The sequence below is a fragment of the Sinocyclocheilus anshuiensis genome, unplaced genomic scaffold (genome assembly GCF_001515605.1).
Source record: "Sinocyclocheilus anshuiensis isolate Anshui unplaced genomic scaffold, SAMN03320099.WGS_v1.1 scaffold1094, whole genome shotgun sequence".
Lineage (NCBI taxonomy): Eukaryota > Metazoa > Chordata > Actinopteri > Cypriniformes > Cyprinidae > Sinocyclocheilus > Sinocyclocheilus anshuiensis.
Window position 1 is genome coordinate 302,843 of NW_015536578.1, and position 19,109 is coordinate 321,951.

Below are 19,109 nucleotides of genomic sequence, written 5' to 3' on the forward strand. Positions count from 1 at the left end.
CATCTTTGTGGCAGGAAGGCAAACCAAAGGCTAGATTAAATACTCTTAATTGGCAACACTTTATAATAACTTTTTGGTAACACTTTATTTTGATGGTCCCTTTTGAACATTCTGTTGACAATAAATAATGTTGCACCTACATGTTAACTAACAGAGTATTAGTAGACTGTTTGCTTAATATCTGCTAATTCTTTATTGTCATGGTCTCCCAACAGACATTCTACTGACTATAAGTAACTTTGCAAGTACATGTCAACTTATTCTAACCTTAACCCTACCAGTCTACTAATACTCTACTAATACTCTAATGAGAGTTAGTAGACATGTAGGTGCAACGTTGCTTATAGTCAACCGAATGTGTTAAAGGGACAATCAAAATAAAGTGAAACCCTTTCATTAATAAACCATTAACAAACATTATATAATGTTTAACAGATCATTAGTGTGTGTGTGTGTGTGTGTGTGTGTGTGTGTGTATATATATATGTATTCACATAGCTAGAAATATGAGATAATGTGCTTGTTAATGTTTATTACCTAATGATTAACAGATCATTATTTCATGTAAATGTAAATGCTTACAAATGTCAATAAACTTTTAATTCATATGATGATGCACTTTTTGAAAATCTTCAAATGATTTTGACAGATGTTTACAGTATATTAAAAGCTTCATTAATAGATCATTAACAAACATTATATAATGCTTAACAGATCATTAGTTAATCCTTACAAATGTCGTTATACTTTCAATTCATATGATCATGCACTTTAAAAAAAATCTACAAATGACTTTAACTAAAATTATACAATGATTAAAAGCTTATTTGTTAATGAATGATGGTCAGTGAAAGCAAGTGCTTAACATTGAGAAAACATTAATTGTCAAACTATTTATAGAATTTTATAGAATCACCATTTTACATACATTCGATTTTTAAACTAGCTGCTTTGCATGTGGAGATAATAGCCCATAGCCCAATATGTGTTACATCTATTGCCAGAATAGAGCTGCTGTGTATGTTTTAACTATTTTAGGGTTAAAGTAAAAGACACATCAAAGGATAAAAGTAGTCTGGCATGGCTGGGAGAGATACGTTTAATGTATAGAGAAAAAGAAGAAAAAATCAAAATGTGTCACTATACCCAAATGTTATATTTATATTATATTATATATTATATTCACCCAAAAGTTTCAAAATTTTACTCCAAATCAATATTTAATCTAATTTTGTTTTCAGTTTTCCAAGAGCAGACCTTTATTTCAGGCAGCGATGTGACTTTACGATGTGACAACCTCACTGTTGTCAAATGGAATGAATTAATTTATATCATCTGGAACATCAGCCAGAAAGACAGAAATTGTTGGCTTGGTTTGTCACCCAAGCTGGACGACACATGCAATGATGGAAAGAAGCTGAACAACACCTCAGATGGAGTTTCCCTATTCATTCCCAAGATTTCAATAGAAGATGAAGGATTTTACTTTTGTGATGTATCATATAAAGGAGGAAGCTCTGCACTAAATGTGACTGTAAGTGGTGAGTACAAACACAATTTAGTAAAACTATTGCAAAAACTATGATAATGTTTTGCATTTACATAACAGGTTTACATCATAGGCTAGGTGTAAAGCCACTAACTGATAACTTATTTCTAGCTGAGAACTTGATCATCTCTCAAACTTTTACTGTAGTGATAAACCAGTGATGAATCCAGTTCACTGTACAAAAAATATGTAAAGCTAAAAATGAAGCAAATGGTGTTACTGATGAAAAAATTAAATTAAAATTCTTTGTTTTTAGTTATCAACGTTTCCACCAAGCAGTACAGAGAAAACAATCAAAGGATTGCTGTCTGTGAATCCACATATACAATGAAAGCACCCACTCTTCATTGGGAACCTGCCTTAAACTTTCCCTCCAACATCAGTTCTGTCAAGAAGCTTGGCAAGTTTTTTATGCTGGGGAATCGAGTATATCTGCCAGAAAATGTCAACATCAGTGAGCTCACCTGTGTGGCCACATACACCTCTGAGTCCGGCTCTGTGCAGCACAAGAGCACACTTTATCTTACAGGTCAGCACACTGTACATGAAAAGGAATTGAGGATTGATTTCATAAGTGGATCAGTAGTGAATTCTGTTCCTCTCAAGCTCAGTCAGGTTGGATGAGGACCACTGATCAAAAGACATTAGCTCTCTCCAGAGATGTTTGATTAGGTTCAAGTCCAGGGTTTGAATACTTGAATACTAAATTTGCAAAGTTATCACGAATCTTGTTTTTGCTTTTCTATTATGGAGTGTGGTGGAGTGTAGACTGATGTTAGCATAAGGCTACAACATAAAATGTGAAAAATATTCAAGGGTCTGAATACTTTCTGAATGCATGGTAGTACTATCTAGGGTTACTAACTTACAGCTTATAAAGTCTCTAGACTGTTTAGCCACCAGTGATGCTGGAAAAGGCACCAGCAGTAGAAGGAATCCACTGCATGGAGGGCGCATGACAGGACATGTGCATTTGTCCTTATCAAGCAGTGGCACTGGGCAGCTTTAAGAGCATAAAAAGTCAAAATCATCATGACTAACTGCCTGCCACCATAAGCAGAGAGCATGCTCTGTGTAAGGACTTCTCATTCTTTTTATCTGGTGTTATTACATACACAGGCTCTCACACACGTACACTATGCACACATAGCATCATGTCAAGATACTGCTCATCTAAAGTTTATCACCATGAGCGAAACTAATTGAATGAGGATCTATATGACACTGGCTTGTGTGTATCAATGCCAGATGTTTCAGAAATGGTATGTACAAGTAGTCACTGTTTTGCAGACATTCATAATGGATTTACTTTTTGGTAGTTCTTTAAGAAACAACATGTCTGCTTATCTTGTCCGTGTTGCATGCCTGCAGTGGTAATAATGAGACTTTCAAACATAAATGTGACTGCACAGCTATTCACCTATTCGTTGTTTAACAGAAAAAGTTAATCGTGAAGTCTTGTGAGCTTTTCCCCATTTAAATTCTGTTCTCCTTCTCCAACCATTCCCTACGCCCTATAGGAATAACATTTTGTCTCAGAATGAAGGAAGAGACACCCACAAAGAGATGAAGAAATATGGACGATAAACAGGATGTGGACAGCAAAAACCGACACGACAAGAAAGCAAATTGGAGGGTGTACCTGAGAACTGCTGACATTAATTGTACACAGAGCATCTTAAGAATTAAAGCAAAAGCACCAAATAGTGCATTAAAACGTTTCCTTTATCCTCTTAGTTTTATTTTGTCTGAAATGAAGATGCCACTACATTTTTATTTGGCTTCTGAGTTAACAAAAAATAAAGTCAAAACATTTTGCTTGTGCTATTTTTCTTTTGTATAAATGCCATTCAAGTTGATATTTTGTTATATAATGCAATGACATTTATAAAGTTTTAAGTGTGGCTTAAGGATCCAAATGTTTTTGGGGCAAATGTAAAACTATAAGTTACATGAAGATGTCTCACAAATGTCACAAAGTCCACAAATCCTTTCTAAAAGAAATAAGAATGGAACTGAGATGCATAAAACACACTGTTCCAAAAACTATTCAGGTCTTCTGTTACCCTTTATTTATGGTAATCTGTTGTGATTTATGTAATAAATTGCAAAGCCATTATTGTGTGTTTGCAAGAGAGAGTGAAAGAGAGATTGTATCTGTTCAGACTGAGGTCAGGTAGCAGCTTTACTCACCAGGTAGCTCACCATCAGCATTTTATTTCATTTGTATTGACGAACTCATTCATCCTAACATTTCAAACCCTGCACCCATTACCCACTGCCTGAAAACCACATTTTCTGAAATCATTTAACAGCATGTTATGGTAAATATTAAGATTTAACAAAGATATTACAAATAATTAAGCATAAGCTTGCAAAATAAGATAAAAGACTGAATTATAAGTTACAAAATGTATACAATAGAAGTGCAAATTAAAAAGTTTTTACTATATTTTATATATTTATTTGATTTTAATATATTTATCAGGAAAGGTTCTGGCTCCATAATTCACTGAGATCTGATCATTTGACAGATAAAAGCTAAATCTAATAAAACTGCAAGATTATTAATTAAAAAGTGAAATATACACCTTGTAAATACAAAAGCCTAAAATAAGTAAAAGTAATGACTATTAGAAAACAACAACAAAAAGTTGTTAGAGAATATCAATAAAAATCGAATAAAAACATATTGTGAAATATTGATTGATTGATATTGATAAACTGGGTATTATGGCAAAGGGCTGCATATTCATAACACATGCAAATTTACTTGTAAATTGAAAAGAAGAGGTTTACTTGTTACACACACACAAACAATTTATAACATCCAAGTGAAAGATATAACACCAACATGTCAGAAAAAAAATAAATAAAATAAAAACCAGAATCACTGAGATGGAAAAAGGAGCACCACTTGTGTTAGTATTTTGTTGAACCACCTTTAGCTTTAATTACAGCCTTTAGTCTGTTGGGATTTGTCTCTGTCTCTACTAACTTTGCACATCTAGACTACAATATTTGCCCACTCTTCTTTGCAGAACTGCTCAAGTTCAGTTAAATTTGATGGTGAGTGTTTGTGGACTGCAGTCTTCAAGTCATTCCACAGATTTTCAATGGGGTTTAAGTCTGGGCTCTGATGAGGCCATGCAAGGACATTCACCCTTTTCTCCTTCAATCACTGTGTGTTCAGTTTTGCTGTGTGTTTTAGGTCATTGTTATGTTGGAAGGTAAACCTTCTTCCCATTGACAACTTTCTGGTAGAGGGCAGCAGATTTTCCTCAAGAATTTGAGGGTATTTTGCCCCATCCATTTTTCCTTCTATCCTGACACGTGCTGCAGAGAAACACCCCCATAACAGGATATTACCACCTCCATGCTTTACTGTAGGAATGCTGTTATTTGGATGGTGAGCTGTATTGGATTTCCGCCAGACATATCGTTTGGTGTTGAGGTCAAATAATTCAATTTTAGTCTCATCTGCCTCAGAATCTTCAAGGTGTGTTTTGACAAAGTTCAGTTGTGACTGCATGTGGCCTTTCTTGAGGAGTGGCTTTTTTCTTGCAACCCTCCCATACAAGCCACATTTGTGATATTGTTGTCACATGCACACAATGACCACTCTTTGTCAGAAATTCCTGCATCTGTTTCTGGGCTGCATATTCATAACACATGCAAATTTACTTGTAAATTGAAAAGAAGAGGTTTACTTGTTACACACACACAAACAATTTATAACATCCAAGTGAAAGATATAACACCAACATGTCAGAAAAAAAATAAATAAAATAAAAACCAGAATCACTGAGATGGAAAAAGGAGCACCACTTGTGTTAGTATTTTGTTGAACCACCTTTAGCTTTAATTACAGCCTTTAGTCTGTTGGGATATGTCTCTCCTAACTTTGCACATCTAGACTTTGCAATATTTGCCCACTCTTCTTTGCAGAACTGCTCAAGTTCAGTTAAATTTGATGGTGAGTGTTTGTGGACTGCAGTCTTCAAGTCATTCCACAGATTTTCAATGGGGTTTAAGTCTGGGCTCTGATGAGGCCATGCAAGGACATTCACCCTTTTCTCCTTCAATCACTGTGTGTTCAGTTTTGCTGTGTGTTTTAGGTCATTGTTATGTTGGAAGGTAAACCTTCTTCCCATTGACAACTTTCTGGTAGAGGGCAGCAGATTTTCCTCAAGAATTTGAGGGTATTTTGCCCCATCCATTTTTCCTTCTATCCTGACACGTGCTGCAGAGAAACACCCCCATAACAGGATATTACCACCTCCATGCTTTACTGTAGGAATGCTGTTATTTGGATGGTGAGCTGTATTGGATTTCCGCCAGACATATCGTTTGGTGTAGAGGTCAAATAATTCAATTTTAGTCTCATCTGCCTCAGAATCTTCAAGGTGTGTTTTGACAAAGTTCAGTTGTGACTGCATGTGGCCTTTCTTGAGGAGTGGCTTTTTTCTTGCAACCCTCCCATACAAGCCACATTTGTGGAGAATCTGTGATTTTGTTGTCAGATACACACAATGACCACTCTTTAGCCTCTTTCACACCGTTAAATTGCCTTAATGAATTTACCGGTATTTTTGAAAAGGTCCTGTTCACACATGATCTCTTAATGGTAATTTACTGGTAATTTATCAGTAAAGACTGTGTGTGTGAAAGGGGCATTTGTCAAATTCCTGCAGCTGCTTCAGAGTTGCTGCAGGTCTCTTGGACTCTCTGACCAGTTTTCTGGCTCTTTCATCCAGTTTGGAGCGACATCCCGATCCAGGGAGGGTCTGTGTTGTACCAAATACCTTCAACTTCTTAATAATAGACTTCACTGGGCTTCTAGGCATTGATAAAGCCTTTGATTTTTTTTTGTATCCACCTCCTGACTTGTGCCTGTCCACAACTTCATCCCGGAGATCTTTTGACAGTGCCCTGCCACCCAGAGTTGATTGTTTGCTTCAGTTGCACTACCAAGGACTGAAATGCTCCAGCAAAGCTCTTTTCATGCTGAGCTAATCAAATGACCACAGCTGATCACAGTTGCAAGTCAAATGGCTTTGTGTGGCATTGAGAAGGTGATTAGCTGCACCTGATTGAGTTTACAAGCCATTTTTAGGAGGGGGGTGATCCTTTTTCCAACTCTTTTTTATTTATTTATTTATTTTTATTTTTTTCTGACGTGTTGGTGTTTTATCTTTCACTTGGATGATATAAGTTGCACTGAGTAAATACAGCTGGATAAAACAAAAACTGTGTCCGTCTTCATTTCAGGCTGCAAAACAACAAAATGTGGTTATTTTAAAAGGGGGGGGGGGATTCTTTTCTATACCCACTGTACCCACACATACACATCACTCTGTCTCTCTCTCTCTCTCTCTCTCTTTCTCTACATACATATTGTTATTTTATGGTGTCCTTGTTACAGTGTAATTATACTTTTAAGTACTAAGTAACATTAACTACATACTACATGGCTAGGGTTAGGATGAGGGTTTGGTTTAGGATAAGTTGCATATAATTTTGCATAATTTATTGTTATTACTATAGCAAGTACATGTAACGTGCAACAACACCATAAAATAAAGTGTTACCATCTATCTATCTATCTATCTATCTATCTATCTATCTATCTATCCGTCCGTCCGTCCGTCTGTCTGTCTATACTGCCGTTCAAAAGTTTGGGATCAGTAAGATTTTTGATGTTTTTATAAAGAAAAGTATCCTGAAGAATCCTGAAAAAAGCTTGAGAGTGTCTACGCAAAACCTCACTTACGCTTACACCTCGATTCTTGACATTAACGTAATGTGGAAAGTAACCTAATTTGTCCAAACTCTGAATTCTCCATTGACACTGAAATGTGTAAGAGGTAATTTTTTACGACACCACTCGGGTCAGAGCACGGAAGACAAGGAGACTCGACTGTGCTGGCCTCTGGAGAACTTTACATTTGTTTCCCCTCTCATTTGCACATTATGACATTTTAGTCATCTGACATTTTTACTGCTAATAACACAGATGTACAAAGAACTACTTTTATCATTTTCAAAGGTCATTCACAACTGTTAAAAATATAGGATAACTCGTTAGGATTTCTCTTCGGGGCTGTAACTGAAACAAGGAATCCACAATAATACACTCAAGAGAAAAGAATATCTACATGATGTGCCAGTAAACAACTAAGCTGAGGATAAACAACATTAAGAGCCTCATTGCCTTAACATAAGTGACCCCTGCAGGGCATTCTTGGTGTTAGAGGAACTCGACTACACTTTTCACCTTTCAGCATAAGATGTAAATTATCCAAGCAGCTAAAGGATATTTAGAGAGGACCAAATTCAATGTGTCTTAATGAGTTATTAACATACATTAAAAACTACAGGGATTCACAGGTGTTTAGATTGACTGACAGTAGGCTACTCTGAATGTAATTGATTTTAAATATTTAATAATAAAGCTCAAATAGAAGATTGACAAGAAGGGAGAAACACAAAATAACACATTTGTTACATTATACATTTGATGTATGCAGAGGATGCTGTAAGGGTGTTTCAGGATTTTGCTGTCAAGTGATCTCCATAGCAAACACAATATAACACAGAAAAAATGCTTAATGTTAATATTATGCAGCCAATCTTCTAATAGATAAATAAATACATTTGAATGCTACAAGTCCCAGTTTATATAATGTTACAAGATAATATAAGACACTATAACTCTCTAAACCCTCCAAACACAAATAAATGGAAGATGAGCTAAGCCAACTAGTCTAGAGACCAGGTTTCTCCTGTCTTTTCATAAACTGCAACCCATATTCCACTAAATTCAAGCCTAACCCTAACACTAACGCAAACATACAGGCCATTTTTCAAATGCTATTTACCAGCTCCTCTGAAATGATTGTTGAAGCGTTGCTACCAAACGCCACCAAGCGTCTTCAAAGTGCAACAATATGCAGCAGACATTGCACGACCCTGTGGCAAACGTTAAAGGATTCGCTCCTGAATATTAATTAGCTTTGGCGTACCGAGACACTCTGTTGGAAGGTTATGGAGCAACGTCACTGTGAGGCAATTAATATTCATGAGCTAGGTCTCTGCCGTAGAAGCGTCACTGGTCCTGCACAACTCACTAAACACTTATCGGAGTAACTTTTCTAGCAGCCCAGACCTTTATTTAAACAAAAACTATCCTAGGATAATATAACTATTAAGAAACGTATTCATATTGCTCTACCAGCCTCTTTAATGCGTGCGAAAAGATGTTGAACCCTTCTTCAAACGCAGAGTCTTCTCATGTTGTGGTGAACTATGTTGAGGAGTATCTGGAGCTGGTCGAGTGTTTGCCGCTGGACCTACAAAGATGTGTGTCTCTCATGAAGGAAACTGACGCCAGATATCAAGGTGAAAGCTTACAGACTCTTGCATTTAGCAGAAGTGTACAAAAAAAATCACTGCATTGTTTGAGCAGCGGGTGTTAGATGTCACACTAGCTAACGTTAGCTGGCTAGCGGCTAACCGTTAGCACGTGAAATTTGCAAGTTTCCCCGCGCCGCGCGATTGAGAGGTTAAAGCTGCAAAGTTTATCAAATATAGAGTAAATTTATTTGTCATTTATATCTTACATTTGTAAAGGTTTGTATGAAATCACTACACATCCTGATTGGATGGAGTGTGGAGTCTTGCAGCTTCTAGAGCGCCACTAAACTTCCTTTTTAACGTTAAATAATGTAGCTTGAAATCACAGTTGTGTGTTAGTGCTGTGTAAATAGTACTTAAAATATTATAAAGACAGCACATAAAGTTGCATATGGTCAGCGACTGTGTCTAGACGTGTAAACAAACATATTAAAGCAAAGACGCTCCAGGCAAAACCATTGTTTTTATTCCATGCACTGGTCAGTTTTGAGATTTGGGCTATTTTGCTTCTATAACATGTTTTTTTCAGGCTAGTGGAAAGAAAACATCCAAAAATACACATGTACGTGTTTATTTGACTATGCACGATCTATTTGCATCTGTAGATTTCAAGTGCAATACATATTTTAAGGCCATCTTTCAAAATTATAATTTTTTTCTCCTGCACTGAGCCAGAAATCTCCACTTCATTAGCACTTACATATAACGTTACCAAACTTTAGAGTTTTATTCATATCTATATTCTGAAGGTTTTTACAGAGGCGTGTGTTTATACAATTCACCTGGTAATTACACATTTTATTCCTAAAACATGATTCCCCCATAATCAAACATCCGAAATCCCCTCTGTTAAAAAATAAGTTTGCATTTGGTTTTGTTCAATTCAGATTTTGGTTCTGGAAATGTGTGCAAATTTGTGCATATTTACTTTGATAAATCCACATATGTATATTTAAACATAACATTTCAGAAAACGTAATGTTATTGTCCTGTAATTAATCAAATATGGTGATATTTGTTAGTTAATATGTGTTTTCTTCACATGTGGCGTCTTGACTTGAGACAATATAGCTTTGTTGTCACAATTACTGCCTTTTTTCTTGGAGGTTAAAATGATAAAGGTGTATAGACTGACATACAGTAACAGTAAACATTGTGCCGTTATTATCGTATTACATTAATCCTGATGCATTGATCTTGCAGAGATCCTCAATGAATTGGACGAGGCTTATGAAAAGCACAGACAAGAATCAGATCCCGTGCAGAGGCGGCGTCTACTTCACTGCATCCAGCGCTCTTTGATCCGCACAGAAGAACTCGGAGATGAAAAGATCCAGATCGCAGGCCAAATGGTGGAAATGATGGACAATCGCAGTCGGCAGCTTGAGTGGCAGAGTGAGCTTTTCCAGGCCTGCCAGGACTCGCCGGAGAGCACCGTGTCGGTGGGTAGCACCCCCAGTGCCATGACAACCGTAACTATGACACCGGTTTCTGCTTCGATGCTCCCGGTCAGTAAACCGAGTGTGGATCGGAGACGAGAAGAGACCCCGGCTTCAGTTGACAAATCTGGTGGAAAGCGTTCACGAAGGCAGAAAAATGGTTCGGAGAACCGGGAAAACTCCAGTTATGGCATGGAGCACAATGAGGAGGCTGGTTCAGGTGTGCCGAAAGAGAAGAAGGCTAAGACCTCATCCACGTCATCGAAGAAGAAGAAGAGGTCGAAAAGCAAGCAGGACAGGGAGCCATCGCCGACAGACCTGCCTATCGATCCCAATGAACCCACTTATTGTCTGTGTGAGCAAGTGTCTTATGGAGAGATGATAGGTTGTGATAATGATGAATGCACTATTGAGTGGTTTCACTTCTCATGTGTCGGCCTGCACCATAAGCCCAAAGGAAAATGGTACTGTCCGAAGTGCAGAGGAGACAATGAGAAGACAATGGACAAAGCATTAGAGAGGTCTAAGAAAGAACGAGCGTACAACAGGTAGCGTCAGGTGTACCTGGTTGCCATGTGATATTTTTCTATTTAGGAGTTTAGTATCCAGTTTTGAGAGAGGCCAGGACCTGTGATGTTGTTACAGACTAGAGGTCATTGGTTAGTAGCTGTATCTTTTAGGGATATATTTGATAGGGTTCACTTATCAGCTACCTAGTTATCAATGTTCTACAGCATCGGAAGTATTCTGCTCATTCAACCGTAAGACAGTGTAATTCATTTTTACTATTTTCAATGATCAGTTTTGTATTTATGCCTTGCATAACTCTACATATGTTCATGTAAAATAAACCATGCTTAATGTAGTGTTGTTTCATGCTTATATAAAAATCAGGCCTTGAAGCAATATTTCACCCAAAAATGGAAATTTCATAGAAATACATCCAAGATGTAGATGAGTTTGTTTCATCATCAGAACAGTTTTGTAGAAATTGAGCATAACATCACTTGCTTACAAGTGGATCCTCTGCAGTGAATGGGTGCCGTCAGAATGAGAGTCCAAACAGCTGATAAAAACATCACAATAATCCACACCACTCCAGTCCAACTGGCATCTTATGAAACGAAAAGCTGCGTATTTGTAATAAATCCATCAAGACGTTTTCAACTTAAAACTGAAAAATTTTACCTGCTGGTTAAAATACTAGTCCTCTAGCATCCGCAATAAGTTAACAAGTGAAAACAGTAAAAAAAATATAAAATATGTCAGTGGATTTTGATGTGAGGACAACAGGGGATGGACGTTTTCAATGGAAGAAGCGTTATGGACTCTTTTCCTTTACACTCCACAAGACATTAATGAGTCGTGTGAATTACTTGGATTATTGTGATGTTTTTATCAGCTGTTTGGACTCTCATTCTGACGGCACCCATTCACTGCAGAGGATCCACTGGTAAGCAAATGATGTGATGCTAAATTTCTCCAAATCTGTTTTGATGAAGAAACAAACTCCTCTCCATCTTGGATGACCTGAGGGCGAGTGAATTTTCAGCAAGTTTTCAGTTTTGGGTGAACTATTGCTTTGAAGTACATCTTAAATGTGGACCAGTGATTTGTTCACCTTGTTATATGGCTGCGTTAGCTCTCCGATGTCGCATGATTCACTTCCCATGATTTCCAGAACTGTTTCTCACAATAAAATCGTGATCTGTTTCACCTAACTTTGTGTTCTAAATTCAAAAATATTAAGCAGAAAGAGAAAATATTCTTACGTTTTAGTAAATAGAAAAGACTTCTGCTATTGCTACAGACTAGGAAAGGATGAAATAAGGTGTAAAGTATCAGTGATGCATTACAAAGGTATTTTCACCTTTTATTTAAGTATTTACAAGTGCTGGAAAATGAGAGTGCAAAATCTGTACACAAAATTCAGATGTGTTTTTGTATATACAAGAGATTAATAGAGGCAAGGACACACTCAGGCATTCATGCATGTAACAGGGCATACATCTGCAAAGGGCTTGGAAAAAGACCTGAAGACATTATTTCACTTGTTTGATTGGACTTGTGATGCAAGCCATGAAAAGATTAAGTAACTGCAGTTAATATGCATCTCTGGATTTTGGAGGATATTTTTGAACCTAGTAATTCCAGCAAACCTCAGTTTTTCGACCAGTAAATATATATTTTATACTCCACGCCATATTGCCATTTTCTGTCAACAATAATTTGATACTTTATATAAATCCTCACGCCCATCTACCAACATCTTATATGTGTTTTCAGTGTGTACTAGAGATGCTCTCCACTCATGTGGTAGCATACCAACCCTCCTCTGGCAGAGCCAAGAAGAGCGGTCTAAACCAACAAAACGAATGCTAACCCAGAAAAATGGAAGCAAAACCGAAATTAAAAGGACACTTTTAACTGCTCTTTGAGCGAAATCATACTAAAATTGAAGAGCACCAAGAAAATTATCAACACTACTATGACTTAGATTAAAGTCTTAGTGAGTCATGTGTCCAGATTAGACTGCCTTGATTTTTTTTTTTTTAGAGATGCTTATGCATTTGGCAAAAAAGGACAATTACTGCATGTTCATGCCATATGCAAAATTAGTCAAGCATTATACACCAGGGGCATTTCCCCTTTCAGTGATCTTAATGAAGGTTGAAAATCAATCCAGGCAAAAATGTGGGAGAGAAATAAAACAGAAATCACAATCTTGCATGAGTAAAGTGCATAAAAACTTAAAAATGGAGATTTGAAAAACTAACCCCAAACAACAGAGCCAAACAAAAGGAAAACAATGCTTCAGTGAGAACATGGTTTGTAAATGTGGTCAACTGTCCCTCCAGCTCTGCTCTACAATCGCTGAAACCCGTTTCTCATATTCTCGTTTGTTTTCTTGATACAGTTGTGCTGCCTGGCTGTTTGCAGGGCTGTTGGGATTTGGCTCATCTAGAAGGGACTGTAAAGAGAGAGAAATCTAATTTTAGTCCTCAAGAGTATAACAAATAGGAAAGGAAAGTGCAATTACAAGCAAAACTGAAACATCACCATTCACACTCTTAAGCAGAGGTGGGGGCAAGTCACACATGTTCAAGTCTTAAGCCACAGTACAAACAAATCAAGCAAGTCAAGTCAAGGGCTCACCTCAAGCAAGTCAAGTCAAGTCCTGCTAAGGGTCAAGTCACAGTATCAAACAGGAACAAATATATTTTTGCCACACAACCTTGTTCATTTTTCCTCAGAAATTAACTTTCTTAATTATACATTTTAAATAATGTTTTCAAAATAACATTTTGAATATAGGCAAAATACTACTTCACCGATAAGTCGAAGTTAGAAAATATTGATAAAAATATGTATCTCATATTTGTTATATTGAGTTTGACCATCCTAGGAGACACAGATAATATTTAACAGATGTTTGAAAATTATTTTGCACTAAATATCTCCAGCGAAGATTGGGATTCAGTCTGGGAGCACGCTAAAGAATTTCAGTGTATAACAAAACACGCTATTCAATTTAAAATAATATGCTGACTACAAATCACCCCTTATATCAGAAATGAAATGGACCCAAAATTTTCATCGGATATAGACACCCTATTTGGATGGTTTCTTTCACTTTGCATGATTGCCTATGCCTACATTGTTCTTAAACTATTGTCATGGCTCAAAACAAGAAGCCTATTGCTGTAACTTATCGATTTCTTTGATTTTATCTTAATAAGAACTAAATTGACAGCTGTGCATTTAAGGTCTGCCTAAGCTTTCTGTTTTGTTTGTTCTGTTGGAACTTAAAATATAAAAAAAATGGAATACAGAAATATGAAATGAAATGATAGGCCTACTCTATGACATTAAAGGCACAATATGTAATTTTCGCCACTAGAGGGCGCGTATTCAAAATAAACAAAGCAGCAAAGGCTAGTTTGATGATGCTGTGACTGAGTGTGGAATCATGGGAGTTGTGGTCTTCATCCCCACAGCCGATGCAATCCGACGGGACTCGGGCAGAAATCATGTTCATGGATGAGCTAATGATTTATTAACGTAGTAGAATGAAGCAGGGTGAGGCTGAAAGCCGGCGAAGTGAAACGAGGCCGCTGTACGAGCGCGACACACGGCTCGAAAGCAGCGGAGCTTTTATTATGCCACAGTCGACTGCTTCCGCTTCTTCCGGTCGTGCGTATGTGGGGGAAAAAAAGCAGCGCCGGTTTAATCATACTAGATACATTTGACAGTTATGTTATAATGCTACTATGTGCGGTCGTCATGGTCTATTAAAACGCACAACATATTAAAGCGTGTTTGGTGTTTCCATGTTTTCTACAAAACAAAACCGGAAATCGAGGGGTTATGACGGCATTGGCAGGCGACACAATGACACTATAGACACGCTCTTTTTTTAATAAAAAAATCTTACATATTGTGCCTTTAATGCCGCCAGTAAGTGGTGGCAAATCACTGCTTTATCACAGAAGCGTTCATTGAATTCATTCTAAACAGTTGATTCGTTCATGAACAAGCAAGAATGGGCCACTGAAACACTCAACCGATTCGTTCAGTGTTCAGTGTGTTGCTTAGAGACGCACGTAACTCTTTAGCTGTGGGCTGAACGGAACTGTTGGCAGCCACGCTGAAAATATTACTAAATATTGTTTGTTATAAATATAAAAACTCATACTAGAGCCATTTTGACAACATACCTTGGATTTTGGGTGCAAGAGAAACATCACTAATCGATAAAACACTGGTTTCCGTGGTACAATTCCATATATTGATTACATAGAGGGATACTTGACACTAAAGCACTGTTTTGAGAGGCAAACACCAATGAATTTAAAGTTTACAAACACATGATTAATATTTATAATCACTTTAATTTAATGACAAACTTAAGCTGAATTTTAAGACCAATGCTGTTTTCAACTAACGAACAAGCTTGCATACCTTTCCTTTTTGAAGTGGTGACATCCTGGCTTTGTAAATGCATACAGCAAATGCATACAGTTTCGAAGTGTTTATCCAAACATCTCGGGAGATTCCCTTGCTCCCTGTATTTGGCGCAATGTGTTCCTGACTGTGCTCATGCAGTGTCATGAACTGCGCAGACTCTGATCACTTCTGCCACTGATTCAGTGGCTTGCGTTTTGTTTACCAAATTATGTCGCAATGATTTATAATAATTAGAGTTGTTATAAAGTCAAGTCCTGCTGAGTCATGAAGGTCAAGTCAAGTCTCAAGTCACTGGATCTCAAGTCCAAGTCAAGACATTTTCTTTATTTAGTCAAGCAAGTCACAAGTCCTTAAATTTGCGACTCTAGTCAAGTCATGTGACTCGAATCCCCCACCTCTGCTCTTAACCAACAAAAAAAAATAAAAAATCAATATGAGCATTCAAATTAGGCAATTCTCAGATTCAATAATGTCCATAGGCTACATGAAGCAGTTTTGTTTAATATAAAAAGGACTATAAAACAGTTAATTAACATACCTGAATTGATGTCAGAATAGAAGAAACATCATAAGTTGGACTCCACCGATTCTGAAGAATATCTAGGCAGATGCTGCCATCAGCATACACTGAGAAAGACAGCAAGAGAAAAGTTAGAACAACATTTCACTACACTACATTCAATCAAGAACACATGCATGACTCTTTTTATGATAAAATGAATAACCTTTCAGAATGTAGCAACCAAACAACACTCACTAATTCTGTACAATCCCTCCCAGACCACAAAATACCACAACAATAACTTTGATGGTAACTCCGAACATCTTCAGAGTAAATAGTGTAATAAAGTTAATAATACCGTCAAAGAAATGCATAAGCAAGCATAAATGTATGAAATATTTTTGCTAAATCTTTATTAAACTAATTTTAGCAAAAATATTTAATAAAAGCTTGCAAGCTACAATGAATGACAAATGAATTTAACAGCAGCAGATTCTGTGTGGGAACATACTACATGAGAGTGTATTAAAAAATGGGGTCAGATTCTTTTTGACAAAGCTTCTAACCAGAGACAAACAAGAAGCATCACTCACCATTTGGATGAAACATTTTTGAGACAAACCGCACAGTTGGGGGCTTGTTTGGATATTCCTCTGTGAACTCAACTGTGAGTTTAAAGGTACCTTGTGTGCAGAATAGAAACATTATATCTTTAATTTCCATGAAAGAAACACATTTTACTCTTTTTTTTTTTTTTTTTACACATGTTTTTAATCTAGTGGATGAAACATTTTTGAGACAAACCGCACAGTTGGGGGCTTGTTTGGATATTCCTCTGTGAACTCAACTGTGAGTTTAAAGGTACCTTGTGTGCAGAATAGAAACATTATATCTTTAATTTCCATGAAAGAAACACATTTTACTCTTTTTTTTTTTTTTTTTTACACATGTATTTAATCTAGTGTCTAGGTCGACAGACACTTACCATCTTCAAAAGGTGTTCCCTCTGGACTGCATAAAAAAAAAAAATGAGAAATGCAATATTAATGTCAAAGGTAGGAGGAAACTGACATGGAACATTCAGGTACAACATGTTGACCATGATATCAAATAGACATGCAGCATTAGAGCACTGAATAGCTGGTGGGACACATTTTCTCCATTCAAGCCCACAAAAGAGTAATATGTAGACAATGAAAAGTATATTTTCACACTCTACCCTTCAAATGTTTGGGGTTAGTACGATTTTTTAAAATGCTTTTGTAAAGTCTCTTATGCTTACAAAGGCTGCATTTATTTGATCAAAAATACAGTAAAAACTGTAATAGTTAAATAATTACAATTAAATAATACATTTATTCTTGTGACGGCAAAGTGTCACATGATCCTTCAAAAATCATTCTAATATGCTGATTAGTGCTCAAGAAACATTTCTTATTATCAATGTTGAAAACAGTTCATAATTCATATTTTTGTGGAAACTGTGATAAATCATTCTTCGAGGTTCTTTGTGTAAAAACAACAGCATTTATTTGTAATAAAAATCTTTTGTAACATTCTAAGGCCTGGTTTCACAGACAGGGCTTAGACTAAACCAGGATTAGGCCATAGTTCAATTAGGACACTTAAGTAATTTTTCATAAACATGCCTTAGAAAACACATTACTGGTGTGCATCTTGAGACAAAACAAAGGCACTGATATATTTTAAGATCAGTCAGTGCAAGTTTCTTTCAGTTGACACAGCTCAGACTTACATTTTAGTCTGGGACTAGGCTTAAGCCTTGTCGGTGCAAGTCTCGCAAAATCGCTAGCCCGACGTCCCGGGGCTATTGTGTTTTCCAGTCGGGCTACCAAAATGTACCACTGCCCTGCCAGATGGGCTATCTTGAATAGTGAAATAAAATCCCCTCATTAATTCGCGTTGTTCACTCGATCGTAGGGGTGAAACGGATCATAGTTTATCATTTACACGTGTCTCTAAGTCTAACCAATTTAAACATTCAAGCGTGGTTAAACCATTCATGCGCATGGAGAATTCAGTTCGGTGATCGTGCGCACATACAGAGCGGCGTTTCAGGCAGAGCACGAACACAGAATTGATTCCTCTTTCGCTTGAACGGACACATACACGCAAAATTTTCTCAAAATAACTATCTCGGCAAGTATTTTCATGTCTTGAACGTAAACAGTGGAGAAAGAAATCGCAAGTGCATCATTATATTGGATCCGTGCATTCGGTCTTAAAGGGGCAGCAGCCTATAAATATACCTGCTGTTTAAGCGCCACCTGCTGTCAGAGAGTGACATTTGCGTCTCATTCAGCCTGTCTGCTGTTTTTGTTTCGTTCAGATTTTTTATATAGTATCACAAAGGTAAAGTCAGACCATTTAGTTTTTGCTTCAAATTTTACAATCTAAATAACATGTATGCAGCATCTTTGTTTGGATCGTGGTTAAAATACACAGGCAAAACCTTAGTTTACTTGCATGGAGACATTTCTTTTTTTTATTATTATTTATTTGTTTGATTTGGGATTTGTTTTAAATAATTAAGTATATTGTTTGACATTTTCATTTTCACAAAGTAATGTGCAGCCTTTTGGTCTGAGAAATAACAAAAGGACACATTTTTTCAAATCTGGCTAAAATCTAATTTTGTTAAAGCAATTGTGAGAAAACTGTATTGTGAAATCAGTATCGTGAATCATATATCACATCGTGAGTTGAGTGAATCGTTACATCCCTATATGCTACTAGTTTTTGCTGTGGTATCGAAGTAGTAAATTGTTCTTTAAATAATAAGTGTTACATAAACAATAAAGAACCATATTTTTTTTGCTCATCTGAAAAATGATCCGATTTGTGACTCAGAATGTGATATGATAATGTAATATAATCCGAACCGTGAGATTTGTGATCCGTTGCACCCCTACTCTCTTGACTTGTTATTTGCAGAAAAAATACAGTATCTTTTATTCGTGCTAGTTCAATTCATTTTTGGGCTACTAAAATCTGAAGAATGCCTGCCTGAAGGGCTACCAGGGATTTAGAAATTTTGTGAGCCCTGCTGTGAAACCGGGGGCAAATGTCTTTAATGTCACTTTAGATCAGTTTAATGTGAAAAGTGATGTGATGTGTATCCAAGTATCGTGTCCCATACTCAGAATTTGTGCTCTGCAATTAACCCATCCAAGTGCACACGCACACACACACACACACACACACACACACACAC

General features: G+C 36.8%; 2 protein-coding genes and 1 long non-coding RNA gene across 3 annotated transcripts in view; 2 read left to right on the top strand and 1 right to left on the bottom strand.

Annotated features, from left to right (window-relative positions):
• Window positions 1-2,113: 2,113 nt before the first annotated feature.
• LOC107702894 (uncharacterized) lies at window positions 2,114-11,825 on the top strand. The gene is made up of 3 exons (XR_001635798.1): window positions 2,114-2,123; window positions 3,954-3,962; window positions 11,175-11,825. It is a non-coding gene; the product is annotated as an uncharacterized LOC107702894 (long non-coding RNA).
• Window positions 8,657-11,187, top strand: LOC107702787 (inhibitor of growth protein 1-like). The gene is made up of 2 exons (XM_016505205.1): window positions 8,657-8,950; window positions 10,169-11,187. The coding sequence occupies exons 1-2, from the start codon at window positions 8,809-8,811 to the stop codon at window positions 10,954-10,956; spliced, it is 930 nt and encodes a 309-aa protein (XP_016360691.1). The 5' UTR covers window positions 8,657-8,808; the 3' UTR covers window positions 10,957-11,187.
• Window positions 11,826-12,264: 439 nt separating the features above from the next.
• The window catches only part of LOC107702882 (ubiquitin-conjugating enzyme E2 A-like), an 8,087-nt gene continuing 1,242 nt past the window's right edge, over window positions 12,265-19,109 (bottom strand). The window contains exons 3-7 of the mRNA XM_016505327.1: window positions 16,856-16,885; window positions 16,679-16,707; window positions 16,468-16,557; window positions 15,911-15,999; window positions 12,265-13,375 (exon numbers count right to left, since the gene is read on the bottom strand). Coding sequence (XP_016360813.1) covers window positions 13,247-13,375; window positions 15,911-15,999; window positions 16,468-16,557; window positions 16,679-16,707; window positions 16,856-16,885 — 367 coding nt within the window. The 3' untranslated portion in view covers window positions 12,265-13,246. The remainder of the gene's footprint in view (window positions 13,376-15,910; window positions 16,000-16,467; window positions 16,558-16,678; window positions 16,708-16,855; window positions 16,886-19,109) is intronic.